The 19,612-nt window shown below is 53.5% G+C and overlaps 2 protein-coding genes across 2 annotated transcripts in view; both read left to right on the top strand.

Annotated features, from left to right (window-relative positions):
- Window positions 1-4,557, top strand: part of MRPL10 (mitochondrial ribosomal protein L10) — a 12,071-nt gene extending 7,514 nt beyond the window's left edge. Inside the window, exons 3-5 of the mRNA XM_012803244.2 lie at window positions 1,380-1,544; window positions 1,798-1,942; window positions 3,430-4,557. Coding sequence (XP_012658698.2) covers window positions 1,380-1,544; window positions 1,798-1,942; window positions 3,430-3,686 — 567 coding nt within the window. The 3' untranslated portion in view covers window positions 3,687-4,557. The remainder of the gene's footprint in view (window positions 1-1,379; window positions 1,545-1,797; window positions 1,943-3,429) is intronic.
- A 1,557-nt stretch (window positions 4,558-6,114) lies between these two features.
- OSBPL7 (oxysterol binding protein like 7) lies at window positions 6,115-19,332 on the top strand. Its single transcript, XM_003786447.1, has 23 exons — window positions 6,115-6,283; window positions 7,670-7,824; window positions 7,938-8,063; window positions 8,248-8,301; window positions 8,909-9,022; window positions 9,371-9,469; window positions 9,594-9,711; window positions 10,325-10,428; window positions 10,790-10,882; window positions 10,967-11,099; window positions 11,181-11,275; window positions 11,469-11,564; window positions 12,255-12,392; window positions 12,936-13,029; window positions 13,643-13,890; window positions 14,092-14,229; window positions 16,173-16,236; window positions 16,348-16,426; window positions 17,254-17,398; window positions 17,510-17,654; window positions 17,740-17,866; window positions 18,064-18,186; window positions 18,331-19,332. The coding sequence occupies exons 2-23, from the start codon at window positions 7,750-7,752 to the stop codon at window positions 18,437-18,439; spliced, it is 2,517 nt and encodes an 838-aa protein (XP_003786495.1). The 5' UTR covers window positions 6,115-6,283; window positions 7,670-7,749; the 3' UTR covers window positions 18,440-19,332.
- Window positions 19,333-19,612: the final 280 nt, after the last annotated feature.

Below are 19,612 nucleotides of genomic sequence, written 5' to 3'. Positions count from 1 at the left end.
TGGGCTCAAGCGAGTCTCCTGCCTCAGCCTCCCAAGTAGCTGGGACCACAGGTGCCCGCCACAATGCCCGGCTATTTTTTGGTTGCAGCCATTATTATTGTTTGGCGGGCCCAGACTGGATTCGAACCCGCCACCCTGGGTGTATGCGGCCGGCGCCCTAGCCACTTAAACCACAGGCACCGAGCCTACCTTAGGAAATATTAATATTTTCATGGAATTCTTTTGTTGTTGTTGTTGTTGTTGTTTTTGAGACAGAGTCTCATTTCATCACCATAGCTCACAGCAACCTCAAGCTCTTGGGTTCAATCAATTCTCTTGCCTCAGCCTCCCGAGCAGCTGGGAATATAGGCACCTGCCACAACACTTGGCTGTTTTTAGAGAGGGGTCTTGGCTCTGGCTTAGGTTGGTCTTGAATCTGTGAGCTCAGACAATCTACCCGCCTCAGCCTCCCAGAGTGCTAGGATTACAGGGGTGAGCCACAGTACCTGGCCATTTTCATGAATTCTGCAAAGAGTACTATGACATCCAAGGAGTTCACTATTTAAATAAATCTTAGATTGATTGTGTTGGGAAAAAAAGTCTCTTAAACAGTTTTATAGAGGTCTGTAGATATTTATGGGTTCACAAGTTCCAATTTCAAGAAATATTTCTTAAGAAAATGAAGACTTGTTCTGTGAAAACATCTTAATTTTAGACTAACACTGCAAGGATTATATTTATAATTGGTAAAATAATTCAATGTGAGTACAGTGTCAGATTGATGATTAAAGTAATTTTGACAATTTTGGTTTGTTTGTTTGTTTGAGACAGAGTCTTGCTGTGTCACATGGGCTAGTATGCCATGGCCTCAGCCTAGCTTATAGCAACCTCAAACTCCTGCGCTCAAGCCATCTTCCTACCTCAGCCATCTGAGTAGCTGGGACTATAGGGATACACCACCACACCCTGCTAATTTTTCTGTTTTTAGTACAGACATGGTCTTGCTCGTGCTTAAATTGGTCTTGAACTCCTGAGTTCAAGGGATCCTCCTGCTTCAGTCTCCCAGAGTGCTAGGATTATAGGCATGAACTACCATGCCTGGCCTAATTTTGATAATATTATTGTCTGACATTGTTGCCTGGGGCAGGTTGCTGATCTGTCATGAAGTGGGGAACTGAGGGTTCTCAGGTTTGGAAAAAACCTCTCTAAAGACTGCAATTATCTAATGAAAATGAGAAGTTCAGAGTGGGACATGTTACACATCTCTGAGAGTCAGGCCCAGTTATCCTATCTTATGCATGTTGGGTATCACTGGAAGCACCTGTACCTATCCTGGAGTAACAGGGGTGCCCGTAGAAGTGATCGCTGATAGCCCCTTAGTCATCCTTTCCTGACTTCAGGAAACAGGCTTCATCCGACTCCTTCGCCGAGAGATAGCACAAGTCTTCCAAGACAACCGAATGATAGCCGTCTGCCAGAATGTGGCCATCAGTGCAGAGGATAAGCTGCTTATGCGGCACCAACTTCGGAAACACAAGATCCTAATGAAGATCTTCCCCAACGAGGTAGGGAGCAGGCCCCTGGTTTGGGTTGCCTATCTTTCTTCCATCCCCACTAGACTCAACCTTCAGCATCTGCTCCCTGGATATGACCCCTTTGACTTCTCCTCTCCACAAGCCACCCTATAGTCTGGTGTTCAACATGCTGAGAATTAGGAGCTGAGAAGATCACTGGGTTGTACCCTCAGCCTGACATAGCCTGACCAAGTAGGCGACCCTTCCACTTGTCCCTAATAAGCCACTTTTTATGCGGTCTCAGGTTTTGAAGCCTTTTCTGAAGGAGTCCAAGTATCAAAACCTGCTGCCCCTTTTTGTGGGGCACAACCTGCTGCTGGTGAGTGAAGAGCCCAAGGTCAAGGAGATGGTCCGGATCTTAAGGATTATGCCTTTCCTGCCGCTGCTAGGTGAGCAGGCACCCGTGCCAGTTAAGGGGGGTGGGGCAGGTGCTACAGCAGCCTGGTGCCATCTGCTAGCTTTGTCTGGGTAAAACTGTGGACATTTGTAGAGGGAACATGCTCTTGAGAATGACCTGAGTCAACAGCACATTTATTGAGGGCGGCCTGTGTCACTCATACCCCTACATTGTCTCACTTACCCCAGGTCACTTCTATGCTGGAAGAAACACTAGGAAAGGCAGAGACTGGGCTTGGAGAGGAAATGGGGAGAGACAATTCAGGCACCTTGTGTCTTTCAGTGGGTGCTGAAACCCACACAGATGAAGATATTTAAAACAAGTAGCTCAAGTGAAAGGTGCTGAGAGACAATGACCAATGTTTCACAGATCCCTGGATATAAGGACTCACTGGAGGAACTTACATTTTTTTTTTTTTTTTTGAGACAGAGCCTCAAGCTGTTGTCTGGGTAGAATGTCATAGCATCACAGTTCACAGCAACCTCCAACTCCAGGCCTTAAGCGATTCTCTTGCCTCAGCTATTTTTTAGTTGTAGTTGTCATTGTTTGGCAGGCCCTTGCTGTGTTTGAACCTGCCAGCTCTGGTGTATGTGGCTGGCGCCTTAGCCGCTTGAGCTACAGGCTCTGAGCCTTATTTTATTTTTTATTTTGAGATAGAGTCTCACTTTGTCACCCTTGGTAGAGTGCTGTGGCATCACAGCTCACAGTAATCTCCAGCTCTTGGGCTTAGGCAATTCTCTTGCCTCAGCCTCCCGAGTAGCTGGGACTACGGGTGCCTGCCACAACGCCTGGCTTATTTTTTGTTGCAGTTTGGCAGGGGCCGGGTTTGAACCCACCACCCTTGGTATGTGGGGCCGACACCCTACTCACTGAGCCACGGGCGCCACCTGGAACTTACATTTTGTAGAGAATGCCGCACATATTCCCTGGAAATTCAGATTTCATAGGTCAGAATTGGGGAGGCAAGAGTGTGTGGTTTTAATACCCACCCCCATATACTCTGTGATTCCTTTTTTTTTTTTTCTGTGTTTTTGTCCACGTAACTTAAAATTTATCATCTTAACCATTCTTAGTGTACAGTTCAGTGTTATCAAATACATTCCCCATGCCGTACATCACCACCATCCATCTTCGTAACTCTTTTGATCTTGTAAAACCAAAACTCTATACCCATTAAACAATAGTTCCCCATTTCTTCCTTCCATTCTGTGATTCTTATCTTCAAGTAACTTTAGGAAACACTGACTTAATGGGGATTAGGGATGGGTGGGCATATCATGTAAGGGTTTTCTGAGAGAAGACTCAGGAAGGAGCCATTGCATCTCAGGCAGAGTGGGAGCGGGGTGGTATACTGTGGAAGCCAGGTTCTGAGGAAGGGGGAAGTGAAGGCGGATGGAGAACAAGTTCCTAGGGTCTCAATGTTGCTTTCAGAGAGGGTGGGCATTTTCAGGAAGCTCTGCTAACCCTGTGTTCTTCCAGGTGGCTGTATTGATGACACCATCCTCAGCAGGCAGGGCTTCATCAACTACTCCAAGCTGCCCAGCCTGGCCCTGGTACAAGGGGAGCTGGTAGGAGGCCTCACGCTCCTCACAGCCCAGACCCACTCCCTACTTCAGCACCAGCCCCTCCAGCTGACCACCTTGTTGGACCAGTACGTCAGACAGCAACGTGAGGGGGACTCTGTTGTTTCAGCCAGTGGGAAGCCACATTCTCCTGACCCTGTTGCAGCCTCGTAGCCAGCCTGTTCTACTCAGCCCTGCCAGTGAACACACTCTGCCATGTTGGCTCTCCTGTCGTCCGTGGGAGATGTTGAAGAACTTGGGTCGGGGAGTGGCATGTGTTACTTGGGCTTCCACTAACAACAACCTCCTCGGGTACAGGACCACCTGGAGATGCAAAATGGAGGCCGTCTCAGAATGACAGCTGTTAGTCATTGGCTTTGTCTTTATTTTTCCCAACTTGGAACCTGATAGGAACATAGTCTCTCTCAGCTGTCCAGGTCCAAAGCAGAGAAGCTGAAAAGATGACGCTCTTGCGCCCAATCTCCTTGTTCACTGTCCTTTGATGCACATACCTGCTCAGCCCACCCCCTCCATGCACAACCCACCCCAGTAGCTCAGCTGAATAGTCACACTGAGGATGGCACCTGGTAAGATCCAACTGTGGGTCCAGCTCTGTGCTGAGCGCTGTCCCTGTATTCTCTACTCTTCACCATGTTTACATATTTCACAGAGGAGAAAACAAAGGGGCAGAGAAGTTAAATAGCCTGCACAAGGTCATGCATTTAGTAAGGAGCAGATCAGGGACTTGAACCAGGCTGTTTGCCCTGAATGCCACATGCTGAATTCCTACACTAGAACTTCCTCATGGAGGTTACCCAGAGCGGGCCCAGGTGTCCTTGGATGGCATTTCTCTGCCTGTGCGTGTTGTGGAAAGGTTGGGCACACTGTCTGATAAGAAATGAAATGCATTCTCACACTTAACCACCTCTGACTACATTCTGACTCTGTCACTTCCCCTTCCTGGAAAATTTTCCCTCTTCCCTGTACCTGTTCCTGTAGATGGCATCTCTTTTGTGCTTCTCCTATTGAAGGCAGCTGAATACTGTGTCCTGTAGTTAACATGTCTCAGGTGGTTCTGAACAAAAGGGCTTGGCTTGAGGGGAAACTAGGATTCTCTGTTAAGAAGGGCTTCTGGGGGGGTGGCACTTGTGGCTCAAAGGAGTAGGGCACTGGCCCCATATGCCAGAGGTGGCAGGTTCAAACCCAGTCCTGGCCAAAAACTGAAAAAAAAAAAAAAAGGGCTTCTGGCGCCCTAGAGTAGGAAACCTCCAGAAGTTCCTAATAAAGGAGATAGGATGCTTAACTAGAAGCCTGCCATTGTCCTTGACTGGAGCACATTCTGGATAGATCCAGGGTGATACTGGGAGGTAACTGTTCATTCCTTCCTTGAATAGAACAGTGCCACAGCTCCCTTAGTCCTGGACAGGTGCTATCTGGCAGTGAGGATCTGCTGCGGCTTTTCTCTGGCCTGGGTCAGACCAGTTTCCCACCGCACCCAGCTCTGCTGTGTGCCTGGGGGTGTTTAATCACTATAAAGTGAATTAAAAGGCCCTTGAGGTTCCTGGATGCCAAAATTGGTCTGCCCAGGGCTGCTTAGTGGCTCTCCCAGAACCCTGCCAGCTGTAACAACACCCTTCTGCCAGGGTGGCAAAGCAGTGCTGACATTGTGAATGGAGCCAAGAAGGCAGGCATCCTCAAGGGATATAAGACCCTGATGCACAAGCCAAGCCCACGTGGGGATGAGGTGGAGGGAGCAAGTGGCCTGCATCATATCTGGTACCAGATAAGAACCTCCAAATCACATCCTTCACCTACCAGTGATGCCTGAGGCCCTGGCATTAAAGCCTGCTTCTGCCCAGAAAGAAAACTGCATTACACTTAAAGCTGTTGGTCTGTGCCACATTCACATGAATGAATTTTAGATCTTTCTCAAGAGTGGGTTTTTCATTAGAAAACTAAACACAATACTCCACCAGAAGGGAGATTCTCTGAAAATAAAAGGAGGGTACTAAAGTTAGCTCCAGCCAGCCCTTTTAACAGCCAGCTTTGCCTGCCTTAGACCTGCTTCTGATCCAGGCTCAGCAGGTGCTCAGGTTTAGTTTTACTGCGCTGGTGCTTCCAAACCCCACGGGGGCCAGTCCTGGTGGGAGATCTCCTGTTTGAAAGGCCTTGGCATGGGTGCATGCTGACGTCCTCTGGCCTTGACTGCCCCTGCTGACTGTGCTCTTGGCACTCTCCTGTGGTCCCAGAGGGGGATCCATCCTTTCCCTGTCAACCTGATACCTTTGCTGGCTCCAAATTTTGTAGTCTATTTTCAGATGTAAAATGAGAGGTAGGGGTTAATAAGGAAATGGCCTTGGGCACTAACAGGGTCAAGGCCACAGTAGTCTGAATAAATCCTTTACCACCATTGGCTTGAGTCCATCAGTTCCCAGTCCTTTCTTCTATCTGGAACCATGCCCAGTAAGGACTGTGCCCCAACTCACAAGCCACAAAGGTGCTGGGGGAGTCTGTTAAGCCCTGAGTCCTCCCGGGAGCAGGGGGGCAGAGCTGAGCGGCCTCCTGGAGCTTGGCGGGAGGAGGGGGCGGGGGAGGAGAAGGTGGGGAGATCCGGCTAGAGGGGAGGCTCCGACGTCTCCTTCCTTCCTGGTTCCCGCAGCAGCTGCTGCCACTGCTCAGCTCAGTGAGGAGGGAGCGAGTGACTCGGAGACAGTGACTCAGAGGCAGAGCGGCAAGAGGGCCAAGGAGCACAACCGTTCATGGACCCAGCGGTAAGAGGGCCGCGTGGCATCAGCTGACATTCTTCAAGACGAGCTTACTCCCACCTGAAGCTGGTGGGTCTGCTCCTCTGGAGATGAGGGCGGGAATGGAGGTGGAGGGGGACACACCTGGCTCATCTCAAGCCCCCACCTTCCTACTGATAGAGTCTCCCCTCCACCCACAAGCAGTGGGGGACCAGATCCCATGAGGCCAGGATGAGGGCACAAAGATACCCAGATACTAGAAGAGTTTGGGAACTTTCAGTGGCTGAATGCAGGAGTTCCTGCCCCCACCACCCAGGTTAGCCCCTTGCTACATGGGTCCCTCTGCTCAGACCTCCGGGCCACGCTTACTCTACCACGCTCTTGTCCCTTCCGGGCCGCAGTTCCTCAGGTGCTTGCAGGCTCCACACGGAAGATCTGAGCTGCTTCCCTAACCTCAGGCCAGCCTCGCCCCTCTCGTCCCCTCCCCCGTCTCACACACACAGTGCTTCATACATTATTGATCCCTCCATGGAGCCAGGATGGCCAGGGCTGGTGCCAAAGGCGCCTGTGAGCACTGCTGTGGGACCATTTCAGACCTCAGCACGTTCTTGGCCACCTTTTCTCCTGTGCATAGGGTCTCCTGGAACCACGCCCAGTGAGGACTGTGCCCTGATAGTGTCCTGCTCTCTGTGGGTGGGTGGCTCTTCTCAGAGGCCCCAAGGGCTGGGATGGTAGAAAGGAGATGATAGGCTTGGGGGAAGGGGACTGAGGGTCCCAGATGGGTCTCCTAGGGCCATGCTTGGTGGGAGGAAGCCCAGGGGAAAATGGGGGCTATTTTAGACCTCAGTTTCCCCATGCAGAAAATGGGAGCACAAGAACTAGAGGATATGGAGAATAATTGCAAGGTAGCAGGGGATTCTCTGCAGGGGGACCATAGCAAAGGAGTCTCTAGGCCTTGGTGGGGGTGAGGTGGAGGGATCCTGAAGGAAGAGGCAGCTGGATTGAGATCTTGCTTGCCCAGTCTCTAGAACTTGTCTTTTCTTGGAGCCTCTTTACCTCCCCAGCCTCACCTCTGAGCACCCTTAGGGACTCCTCCAAAGAAAGCACTGTTTTTTAGAGCCCTGGAGTTTGTGTGTGCCCAAGGTGGGGCTGGCCATACTTCTTGTGGTTTTCTCTTGGCACCAGCCTGTCTGCTGTGCACTGTTCACCTATCTGAGCAGTGACCATAGCTGAGGGTATAGGCAGGGAGACCTGCCTAGGGTGGGGTGGAGACAGAGGGACAGACTCCAGGAGAGGCATGGCAAGTGAGTGGAAGATGTGCTGACCAGCACTGAGAGCATGCCGGATGGATGGAGGTGGGAAAAGGGATGGCAGGAAGGATCTGTGTTAATGTGGTCTCCCTCTTGTTTCCAGGGCCCCCCTAGGAACAGGTGACATCCTTCCCCTTCTGCCCTGCTCTGCACCCCCAGCAGGGAGTGGCCTTTCTCTTCTCCATGGACTTCCAAGAGAGGGACCCTCCACCCCTGGCAGAGAGTGTTCAGTCCTCAAAGCCCAGTGGTCCCCAGCAGGTCTGAGGGGGGGACAGTTGTGGGCAGCAGGTGGGCAGGCCTCACCTGGGCCGGGGTAGGGGGCAGGTATGGTGGACTCACCAGTGCTCCCCTCCCTCTGTCCTGAACTGCAGGCCTCTGAGCTGTGGGAAGTAGTGGAGGAGCCTCGGGGCAGGCTGGGGGCAGAGGGTATCATACCTGAGAGGCAGGAAGGCCACCTGCTCAAGAAGAGAAAGTGGCCTCTGAAGGGCTGGCACAAGGTAGGGTGGGCAGGGCACAGGGAGGGGCCAGATGTGTGGGTGGGATGGGAGTGGCCGGGGAAGCTGCTGGGCAGTCCAGGGAGTCTGTGCATTGAGAAGAAGGAAAATATGTTTGTGGTTGCTCTCTCCCTCACACTCTGCTCTTGGGCCTCCTGGTTCCTGCTTGCCTTGGGCAACATCACAGAGATACTTTGTGCTGGAGGATGGGATCCTTCACTATGCAACAACTCGGCAAGATGTGAGTTGGGGCCGCAGCTTGGGGTTGTGGGGTGGGGGGTCTGGCCCCAGGGTACCCTGGGCAGGCAGGGGGGATCTGAAATCAACCCCAGCAGGGTCTGAATCCCAGGTGTGCCCTTTGTTGAGTGTGTGACAGGCAAATCACTTCCCTGTGCCATAGCTTCCTCCTTGCTCACACAGGAAGAGCACAATCACTGATGTGTAGAGCTGTTGTCATTTTAAGGGACATAATATACATAAGGCTCTCTGGGCAGTGCTTGGGGCACAGGTGCCCAAGAAGTGGGAGTTTTATCACCCTCATCGTTGTCCCATCCAGAGAGGGAACTGAAGGTCTGGACACTCATGTTCTCTCCAGGAGGGTGTTTCCATCGAAGCCTTACTGATCCCTGAGGGTGGGGATATTTTCTCTTGTTTTGTGACTCCCTGGAGTAACTACTTAGTGGAGAGCTACTTGATGTGGCTCTGTACACAGGAGGGTGATGACAAGTCCCTATGATAGTGTGCTGCCTGGCCCTTGAAGCTAAAGTGGCCTCAGGGAGAGAGATGGTGGCTCTGTGGTCCTGGAAGCCTAAAACCAGTCCCCTCTCCCCATCAAATCTCCACCCCAGATTACCAAGGGGAAGCTTCATGGATCCATTAATGTCCGGCTGTCCGTCATGTCCATCAACAAAAAGGCCCAGCGCATTGACCTCGACACTGAAGACAACATCTACCACCTCAAGGTGACATCCCTGGGAACCAGGGAGTGTTTTGGCCTCCAGCCTGGCAGAGATGCTGAGCGCATAGGGGCAGGAGCTAAGGGTCCCTGGACTTCAGGATCTGTCTCTGAGTTTGACAAGAAGGAAGCTCCCAAAATGTGAAACAGCCAAGGGCAAACATGCCCCTGTTTGTAGTATGTGAACAGGCTCAGAGTTGAGGGGTCAGATACTGGAGGATGTTGTGCTCCCCCCCCCACATTGAGCTTTGCATAGACTGGGTGCTGTTGCCTGGGGACCAGAACCCCAACTTCTTGCTCCTGGAAAACAGTTCCTTCCTTCAGGTAGCCCCTCCCTGCTCCATCACCTCTGCAGATCAAGTCCCAGGACCTGTTCCACAGCTGGGTGGCCCAGCTGCGTGCCCACCGCCTGACCACACCCCGTGGCCTGATGCCAAGCACCACTCACAGGAAGGTAAGATGGGCCCTAGGGTGGGAGCAGGTGATGAGGTGATTCAAGGAAAGGATGGTGGCTGTGGGGAACTATGAGACCCAAGGAGGTGGACATCATCCTTCCTGACCCTTGATCTACCCCATAGATTCCTGGCGCTCAGCTTCCAACAGTGGGTAGCACCTCAGCCTTGCCTGGGGTTGGACCTCGAGAGAAGGTGTCCTCCTGGCTGAGGGACAGTGATGGGCTAGACCGTTGCTCTCACGGTGAGGAACTCCTTACAGTACCTCTGTGGGAGGGGCCCACGCTGTCAGGTCTAGATGGCATCAGCCAAAGAGATTGGCTCCTTGCCTTAAGGGGGCCCCAATCTAATGGGGGAAGCAGCCTTGGCGTCCAGGATCAAGGGGATCCTGGGGAGCCCCACCCTACAGAGGACAGCAGAGCTCATGCCTTAGCCACATAGACGGATATGCCTGGATCAGGGACCAGGAATCATGGCAAAGGTGCTAAAGGCCAGTTCAGGGAAGGGTCCCACGGAGCAGCACCACAGAAGGGCTGTGCTTTACAGTTGGGTGACTGTGGTAAGGGGCAGTGATGTTGGCCTGGAGAGGGATGTGCCGACCCAGCAGAGAGAGAGAGGCCCCTGGTCTGGGCACATGCAGCAGGGATGATGCATGGTCTGGAGACAGAGGATATTGGGCTGCAGGCTCTTCCAGGAAATGAGAGGGAGCCCACGCTGAGGGGTGGGGGACCTGGAGCTGCTCTGGGTTCATGTGCAGGGGAGGGGAGCAGTGTCAGGATCTCCATGGCTGCCGGAGAAGTCTTTGGAAGAGAAAATTGGACTTAGGAGAGCAGTGACCTTGTTGGTTCTTCCCCCAGAGCTCTCTGAGTGTCAGGGCAAACTCCAGGAGCTACACAGACTGCTGCAGGGCCTGGAGTCCCTACACCGGATCCCCTCAGCCCCCGTTATCCCCACACACCAGGTAAGGCCTTGCCAGGGCCCTTGAGCCCGTCAACCCCAGGACAGGTCCCAGTCCTCTGTGTATGGCTGCAGTCTTCCTGGAGAGCCACATGTTCCTGGTTGCTTGCTTCCCTGTCCATGTGTCCATGTCCAAACTGTCAAGGTTTTTTTCTCTCCTTCCTCTGTGCCCACACCTCTGCCAGAGTGTCCCTCTCTTCCTTTGGGATATCAATCATCCCTGTCTCCTTGCTGGCTTCCATGCCCTCTGCGCCTGAAGTGACCCCTATGCCCTCCTCTCTGGTTGGTTGCCTGCCCTTGGCTTTGATGGTTACTGCCTTTTCTCCCCACCCTGTGACTAAAATTGCCCCACCTCAACTTGCCAGGCCTCCGTAACAACTGAAAGACCCAAGAAGGGAAAACGAACAAGCCGCATGTGGTGCACACAGAGCTTTGCCAAGGATGATACCATTGGACGGGTGAGGTGGGGAGTGGACCCTGTGTGGCTGGATCGGGATGCTCTGAAAGAGGCTGTCTCCTTCAACCTTCCCCCTTACCTACAGGTGGGTCGTCTCCATGGCTCTGTTCCTAACTTGTCTCGCTATCTGGAGTCTCGGGACTCCTCGGGGCCCCGTGGGCTGCCCCCCACAGACTATGCCCACCTTCAGCGCAGTTTTTGGGCCCTGGCACAGAAGGGTAAGTGCATGCTGGGGGTGTGGCAGGGAGAGGGAGGGAGAGAACAAGGAGTCTGACTGATGGTCTGCCCTGTCCCCGCAGTGCACAGCTCGCTCAGCAGTGTTCTGGCTGCCCTCACCACTGAACGGGACCGACTAAGGGACTTGCATCAGGGTTCCGAACTATCAAGAATGGGGGTGAGGCTTGGAGGACAGGGTGGCTGGTGAGAGGAGAGGACATGAGGCTGAACACTGTGGTCCTCGTGTCTGACAGCAGATCTGGGCTGGGGTGAGGGTTGGCAGAGGCAGACAGTCTCTGCAGAGGTATAGATGGTGGGGTAGGGAGGACCTCTTTCTCCTAGCACCTCATCCTCTCACCCTCTCCCTGCAGGTCTCTGAGGCCCCAGCTGGCCAGAGGCGTCTCCACTCTCTGTCCATCTCCTCAGATACCACTGCAGACTCCTTCAGTTCCCTCAACCCTGAGGAGGTGAGAGCCAGGGTGGGAACCTGCTGCTTTCTTTCCCAGCAGGAGTGAGGGCCCAGAGAGGGGGGCAAGGTTTGTTTTTAGTCAAAACAAATCGTGGCTCCTGTGTCTTTCACATAGCTTTGGCAGCAGGCATCCTGATTATTCCCTGACAGTTTACATTTAAATCAGAGTCCTGAGAGGTGGAGATTCTTATTCTCAAGACAACAGAACTGACACTCAAAGAATCTGATGAGGAACCCAGGCTCCCACAATTATGGACTGCCTGAATTTTGACTTAGGTGTTCTCAGCACAATGTCTGGGGCTGTACTTGATGCCCCAGCTTTGCAATCATGAGCCTCAGTGTGCCCATCTGCACAGTGGAGGTAATATGGCACTTACCTCAGGGTAGGCAGTAGGACTGAGTTCATATGTGCAGAGGGCTTTGGGTGAGCTTCAGAGTCAGTGCCCAGGAGGTGTAAGCAGTTACTATGGAATCTGTGTGCCCTTATTCCCAGGCCAGGGTTTATACCACTCCTTCTTCATACCCTCCTTGCTCCCTACCATCTCTTCTGCTCAGCAGATGTCAGATTCAGTCAGTAATGTCTCCAGTTGTGCTCCCCTCTCAAGGAAGCTGTCAGGGTAGGGGGAGCCCTGCCTGACCATCTTGGCTCAGCCACTGGGGTCTGACACCCATCTGGCTGCTCTCACAGCAAGAAGCTCTGTACATGAAGGGGCGAGAGCTAACCCCCCAGCTGTCCCAGAGCAGCATCCTGTCCCTTGCCGATTCCCACACAGAGTTCTTCGATGCCTGTGAGGTCCTCCTCTCAGCCAGCTCTTCTGAGAACGAGGTGAGGGGAGAGGGAAGCTGGCAGTGAGAGGGGAGGGACCTTGGGAGAATAAGGGTGGGGTCAGAGAGACTAGACGCCATAGATTCTGAGTCTTTGCCCACCCCCTCGGCTGCTATCTCTAGTAACATGTCCAAATTTATTAGGTTTGTGTGGCCCTGCTCAGAAATCTCTGCTGGGAACTCTTCTCCCAGTTTGGCCTGTTTTATTCCCATGGGTTCTCCTGAAACTGCTGCCTCATCTTCCAGTGACCCCATTTTGGCTTCATCACTCCCTTAACTCCTCTCCCTGTATCTTGAATCTCAGCATTTCCCGACTTCCCTTCCCTTTGTGTCCTGTTAAGTCCCCAAATTCTCTCCCAAGATGGCAGGGCACACTCAGTGATGTCAGGCCTCCAGGGCAGTGTCTTAGGGCTCAGAGCCCCCAATACATTCTCTTCCCCTTCCCATCAAAGGGTAGCTGGGCAGATTCTTGCCAGGCCCTGGGCACTGCCCAGCTGCCCGGGGGAGGCTCAATATGTCCGGCCTGTCATCTGTCCTGGCCCAGGGCACAGAGGAAGAGGAGTCATGTACCAGTGAAATCACCACCAGCCTGTCTGAGGAGGTGCTGGACCTCAGGGGAGCTGAGCGCTGTCAGAAAGGTACCAGCTGGGGCATGCGGGCAGCAGAGGCTGGGATGGGGTAGAGAAATGGGGTTTGTCCATGACCAAGGCCCTATGTGGAGGCCATTGCTTGTGGTGACTAGTAGGCTAATGGCTTTGTGTGATAAACCAAGAGTTGATCTCAAAAGCCAGGAAGGGTGAAGCCATGAGCTAGGGAGTGTTCCAGGAGCAGCTCAGGGGGATGGGCCAGGCTCAGGCCTGGGGCTAGCCTCCATGCCCACAGACAGAGAGAGCCCATATAGGGACTGACAGAGAGGCAAAAGATCCCCCTTTGCCACTTGTTAGCAGTGTGGCTTTGGGCCTGTCATTTTACATCTGGGAGCCTACTTCCTCATCTCTGAAATAGGCCAAATAATTGGCATCCCCATATCTGTTTCTGTGTTTACAAAGGGACAGAAGGCAAGGGTGGGGACTTGAGAAGGGCTTCTGGGGAGCGAGGTCTCTGGCAGCAGTGAGAACTGGGGCCTGGGAGTGGCCATCCCCATGAACGCTTTAGGAGCGTGGGAGGAGCAGGCCCTGGACTGGACTGTGGGCCTGCTGTGTCTGGGCTGCCAGTGCCCTGATGGACAGTGACATGGCGGGATGGGCCCAGGGGGGTGTGTTCCAGGAAGAGCCGCAGGGCCACCCCGTCGCCGCTGCCTGCCTGCGGCCAGCGGACCTGGAGCCGATGTGAGCTTGTGGAACATTCTGCGCAACAACATCGGCAAGGACCTGTCGAAGGTGTCGATGCCTGTGCAGCTCAACGAGCCGCTCAACACTCTGCAGCGGCTCTGTGAGGAGCTGGAGTACAGCGGCCTCCTGGACCAGGCCAGCTGCACCGCTGACCCCTGCGAGCGCATGGTACCCACCCATCCACGCTGGGGCCCAGCCTGAGCTTCCTATCCCTCTCTCCCAGGCCCCGTGCTCCCAGACAGTCCCGCCTAGGCTGTTAATTGCTACTGAAGTTCTACCCCAAGACCCCAGACTTTGCTTGCAGTGGGGGGGTAGTGTCCACATCCTCAAGCCACTGCCACCATGGCATTCTCCCTGCCACCCCCCCAGGTGTATATTGCAGCCTTTGCTGTCTCTGCCTATTCCTCCACGTACCACCGAGCAGGTTGCAAGCCCTTCAACCCTGTCCTGGGGGAGACCTACGAGTGTGAGCGGCCTGACAGAGGCTTCCGCTTCATCAGCGAGCAGGTGCGGGCCTCAGAAGAAGAGCACTGACCTCAGGTGGCTAAGATAGGGGAGGACCTAGGCTTCAGGGGCCAGCGCTGGGCCTGAGGGGCCAGGACATAGCAAAGGAATGTGGGCACTTGGCTCTGTGGCCCAGGTTAGGGTTTGAGAGCTCTGCTCAAAGGCGCTCTAGCTTAGTTGGCAGGGGGATGGGGTCAGCCTTGAAACAGGGAGCTTTTGACCCATGTTCTGAGGCCTGGCCATGGGATCCTGGAAGCTCCACCTGGGAAGACATGTTCCAGAGGGCGATCATGGGTTAGGATTAATCGGAGGGTGAATCAGAGTGAGCCAGGAATACAGGGGGTGGGGAGGATAGAACGTTCCAGACAGTATAAAGGAGGCAGGTTTGGGAAGATGAGAGATGGGGCTGGAAGATGAGGCAAGCCAGACCCTGAGTAGTCTTGTCGGTGAAGGTGAGGAGGGCTTTCAGGTTTTATTGGTTCATTATTAAATCCTAAAGGCTGCAGTCAGGTGCCCGTAGCTCAGTGATTAGGGTGCCACCCACATATACTGAGGCTGGTGGGTTTGAACCCAAACTAGGCCTGCTAAACAAAAAAGAAAAAAAAATATCCTAAAGGCTGTAGATATCACAGGATGTGAGGCAGTGGAGTGGTGTGTTCACAATGGCATTCTGTAAAGCACATTGGGCCGTGTACACGATGGCTGGCAGAGGCCTTTGAGGGCTGTTGTGGTCCTCTCCATTAGAGCCTATGGGGACCTGTACTCAGGCCATGGCACATTGACTTCAAGAGCTGTTGCTGTGTTGCCCTTGAGGACTCATGGGCAGCAGGATGTTCTTACATGCAGGGAGTGGGGAGGTGGCCAGTAAGAAAAGTCTGGGTGGCCTCCTCTGGCTGGGGGATTCCATGGGCACATGGTAGTGTCCATCGGCCAGGTGGAGAGCATGCAGGGGAGGAAACTGAGTCAAGGATCACACTGTGTACGGGGGCTTGACTTCCACGGGGAGATATCCATGACTGAAGAGCCGCATGGACCAGGTCCAGGTCCGTTGGGCCTGGAGCTCCTGAGAGAGCACCAAGTGGAGCTAACAGATCAGGAGTGGCCAGCTTGGAGGGAAGGGGACATCGTGGGAGGACTGCTCCAGGAGGACTGAGGAGGCAGGTAGACAGGGGTGCTAGGGGAGCCCTGAAGGAGAGGGACAGGGATAGCAGATCCCTGGGTCCTGGGGAGTGTCACTGGCTTCCTGAGTGAGGAGTTTCAGAGAAAGAATGGGGACAGAGAACTGGATTTCAGCGCAGATAGAGTAGAAGTTAAAAAAAGAGAAAAATGCAGACTGTTTGCAAAAAATTTTACCAAAAAGGAAAGAGGAGAGAGAGGGTGGCAGTTAGAGAGAGGCCATTTGTTTGTTTAGATTTTCAGTGATCTTGAAAACATGGTCAAAATTTACACAGTACAATCATGTGTACAACAGAAAATAAGCCTCCCTTCCGAGGGGATGACTGCTACCAGTTTTTGGGAATCCTCCCAGAAATGCTTTATGTATATGTGAACAAGAATGTATGCATCTAGAGAGGGAAGGTTTACTATTTTTTAAGGTGGAAGAAAATCTTATATTCAGAAAGAGAATATATAGAGGGAAGGGTGAAGGTACAGGAGAAGGGGAAATGAGGGATGGGGGGCCCAAGTGTGGGGTAGGTGGATGAGGCCCCAGCAGAAGGGGCTGCCTTCCCTACTTCCCATTCTCCCTCTGATCATGGGTCTTGCAAGAAGAATAAAAGATGAGGGACTTGGACATTGGCCAGTGATAACAGGGACAAGAGACTTGAACCTAACTGGTCTTCTCATTGGAAGGGAAACTGACTTGGGGGGGGGATAAAGGACTTTGGGGAGAGTAGGCCCCCAAGGCCATCAGGAGCAGCTTTAAGAGCATGTCTTTGTTCACCTAGGTCTCCCACCACCCCCCCATCTCTGCATGCCACGCAGAGTCTGAGAATTTCACCTTCTGGCAAGGTGAGGAGTGGAGGGCAGGGTGGGGTGGCCCTGGGGGTAAAGGTCAGGCAGGGAGGGGCTGGAACACTCTCTGGCCTTATCTCTGTTGTTCCTTCCCCAACCCAACTCCAGACATGAAGTGGAAGAACAAGTTCTGGGGCAAATCTCTGGAGATAGTGCCTGTGGGGACAGTCAATGTCAGCCTGCCCAGGTGGGTATTTTTACTCCCAGCAGGCAGACCTAGGGATCTTCCAGGCTGGAGGTGGAGTGGGTGTTAGGGACAAGAGAAAAAGGTCTGAAGCTGCCTACAGTGAGAGCCGCGTCTGTATGCTTTACACCCATATTCACAGCAGTTGCCAATAAAGAAAAATGAAAAGCTTAGCACGGACAGCTGGAAGGGCCCATCAAAGTCATCTGACTCAGTAGCTTTCACACATTTTTGACCGTGACTCACACTAAGAAATGCTTTTGAGACTTCATGCCAGTGCATACACACAAACATAGAAACCTGAATTGATTTCAGGACTAATGGGTCACAAACCATATTTGAAAAACCAACCCTCTTCTACCTCATTTTATAGGTGGGGGACTGAAGCCAGAAAGTCAGGGGGCTCATTGAGAGTAGTCTAGGAGTTAGCTAGAAGCCAGGGGAGGAGGGTGGATTTCAGAGTCAAGAAATTCTGGGTGTGAGTTTTGGTTCTGCTGCTTAATAGTTACAAAACACAATAAGACTTGATGCCCTAAGCCATGGCTGCTGAGCTATAAAATGAGAGGCATAAGTAACACCTGGAAGAAGTGAGGATGAAACAGAGTGGTGTATGTGAGCAGCCCTGCCATTGTCCCTGGCATCCAAGGGCAGGGACCCTGTCTATATTTTTACTCCCATTACTTAGGCATTTAGAAACTTTATAAATGGGTAGGGAAGTGGGAGCTGGAACTAGGGCCCCAAAGTTCCTGCCACAAACCTGTAGGACAAGCATCCCTGACTCATGTATCCTAGGGCCCACCAGTCACCCTTCCATACCCTGTCTCTCTCAGATTTGGGGACCACTTTGAGTGGAACAAGGTGACATCCTGCATTCATAACATCCTGAGTGGCCAGCGCTGGATAGAGCACTACGGGGAGGTCCTCATCCGAAACACGCAGGACAGCTCCTGCCACTGCAAGATCACCTTCTGCAAGGTGGGTCTACCACCCTGACCCTCCCCATCTACCCCCAGCAGCCTCTGCCTCCAGAGGTCACCCTGAGTTAGGGGGAGAGGATACTCGCTAAGCCTCTCTTCCCCACCCCAGGCCAAATATTGGAGTTCCAACATCCACGAGGTGCAGGGTGCTGTGTTCAGCCGGAGTGGCCGTGTCCTCCACCGACTCTTTGGGAAGTGGCATGAGGGATTGTACCGAGGACCCACACCAGGTGGTCAGTGCATCTGGAAACCCAGTAAGTGGGGTGACCAGGGAGGGCTTCGCAGGGCTGAGGGCGGCTAAGGCGCAGTCCACCTGCCCCAGCCCCTTGCCTTCCCCAGACTCAATGCCCCCAGACTATGAGCGAAACTTCGGCTTCACTCAGTTTGCCTTGGAGCTGAATGAGCTGACAGCAGAGTTGAAGCGGTCACTGCCTTCCACCGACACGAGGCTCCGGCCAGACCAGAGGTCAGTGCCAGGCGGGTGCCACCTTAGAACCACCTCCTTCCTTATGAGGTTTCACAGAGCTAGACTTTGTCCTTCCTTCACTGAGTTGCCTTGAAGAAATGGGGCTTGTTTGGGGGAGAGCTAGGCAAGGATAGAGGCACTGGATTTGAGGGCTCCTGTGGGCGGGCAGTTCTGCTAATTACGATCTGGGTCTGCAGGTACCTGGAGGAGGGGAATATACAGGCCGCTGAGGCCCAGAAGAGAAGGATCGAGCAGCTACAGCGAGACAGGCGCAAAGTGATGGAGGAGAACAACATCGTCCACCAGGCTCGCTTCTTCAGGTGCCTTGACCTTGCCCTCCACCATCAGTCTCTGTGGTCTGGGCCCTCCTCCCCCTTTGGCCTGTGCTGAGTAGGGCCAACTGCAGAAGGAGTGGAGGAGGACCTCCACCCAGCCTTCTCACTTCCACCTGGCTCTTCCCCCAGGCGGCAGACAGACAGCAGCGGGAAGGAGTGGTGGGTGACCAACAACACCTACTGGAGGCTGCGGGCCGAGCCTGGCTACGGGAACCTGGATGGGGCTGTGCTCTGGTAGCCCTGGCCCTGGGGCAGGAGGCTTTGCTTCCTCGCTCCTCCTGCCTCCATCCCTACCACGGACACATGGGTAGGGCTCACTGCTCACTGCCCTTGAGACCAAAGGGACAGCCCTGGCTCTGGCCCTCTCTCCCCTCTGCTGGTCAGAGGGGTGGCACCTCAGCCCACCTCCCACCCATGGTTGAGGTGAGAAGCAGAATCTGTGCTCCCAGTCTCGTCACACCCCAGACAACCAGCATGTAAGACCCTTCTTGCTCTGTCACCTCCCTTCTTGTCCCCCTTGGGGTGCTTGGGGGTGACTCTGGACTCCCAGGATCAGTTCCCCATTTCAGTGCCTTCTTAGGACACAGGGGACCCCTTGATGCTCCCAGGCTTTCTGTGCCCAGGGCTCTGTCCCCAGCTGTGAATTTCCAGCCAGTGAGGAAGAGCAGATGGCCTCTTCTGCCCCACACCCCAATTTCAGAGTCTTCTCCACTTGGCCCTGGCCCAGTAGGGCTTTCTCTGGCTCCCTTTGGTTGGTCCCTGGGCATCTCTCCTGTCCTCCCAAACTGCAAAATGCCTGCAGCTTCCAGCTCCTTTGTCCCTGATCCCCAGTGGATTCCTCAGAGGGGACAAGGCCCCTCCAAGAGGAGGGGATCAGCCCGAGGCGCCTGGCCTCCAACTGCGGGCAGTGAATGTGTGGGTGTTTCAGTTTGTGTAGGAGAGTGTGTATGTATGTGTGCGTGTGTGTGTGCCCATGTCCTGCTTGCAGGCAAGCAGGGTTCCTTCATGTAGCCCTGACTCCCGTGTGCTGGGCGTCCGCCAGCGCTGCTGCTCACTTTCTCACAGTCTGCCTCTGAGGAAGGTGAATTGCTCTGACATTCCAAGCTCCAATAAAGACTGTCCCAGACTTTGGCCTGCGCCCATTCATTGAAAAACATGTCTGCTGTAGCACAGTACCTGTGCATGGGACCTTGTGTGGAAATAGGGTCTCTGCAGATGTGTCTAAGTTTAAATGAGGCCATATTGCATTAGGGTGGCTCTATTCCAATGACTGGTGTCCTCATAAGTAGAGGGAAATTTGGGCGCACAGACACATACGAGGGAAGATAACTGTGTGAAACACACAGACACACAGGGAGGGGGCCACGTGGAGACGTAGGCAGAGACTGAAGCGATGCAACTACGAGCTGAG

This window comes from Otolemur garnettii, unplaced genomic scaffold (genome assembly GCF_000181295.1).
Source record: "Otolemur garnettii isolate 467f Iridium unplaced genomic scaffold, OtoGar3 scaffold00018, whole genome shotgun sequence".
Taxonomy (NCBI): domain Eukaryota; kingdom Metazoa; phylum Chordata; class Mammalia; order Primates; family Galagidae; genus Otolemur; species Otolemur garnettii.
This window is presented reverse-complemented; position numbering and strand designations above follow the sequence as displayed.

Bases quoted from the DNA above. Each gene is read 5' to 3' on its own strand.
- OSBPL7 (XM_003786447.1), top strand. From the start codon at position 7,750: ATGGACTTCCAAGAGAGGGACCCTCCACCCCTGGCAGAGAGTGTTCAG. The intron at 9,023-9,370 runs GTGACATCCCTG...TCACCTCTGCAG, and splicing joins ACAACATCTACCACCTCAAG to ATCAAGTCCCAGGACCTGTT. The intron at 10,429-10,789 runs GTAAGGCCTTGC...TCAACTTGCCAG, and splicing joins CCGTTATCCCCACACACCAG to GCCTCCGTAACAACTGAAAG.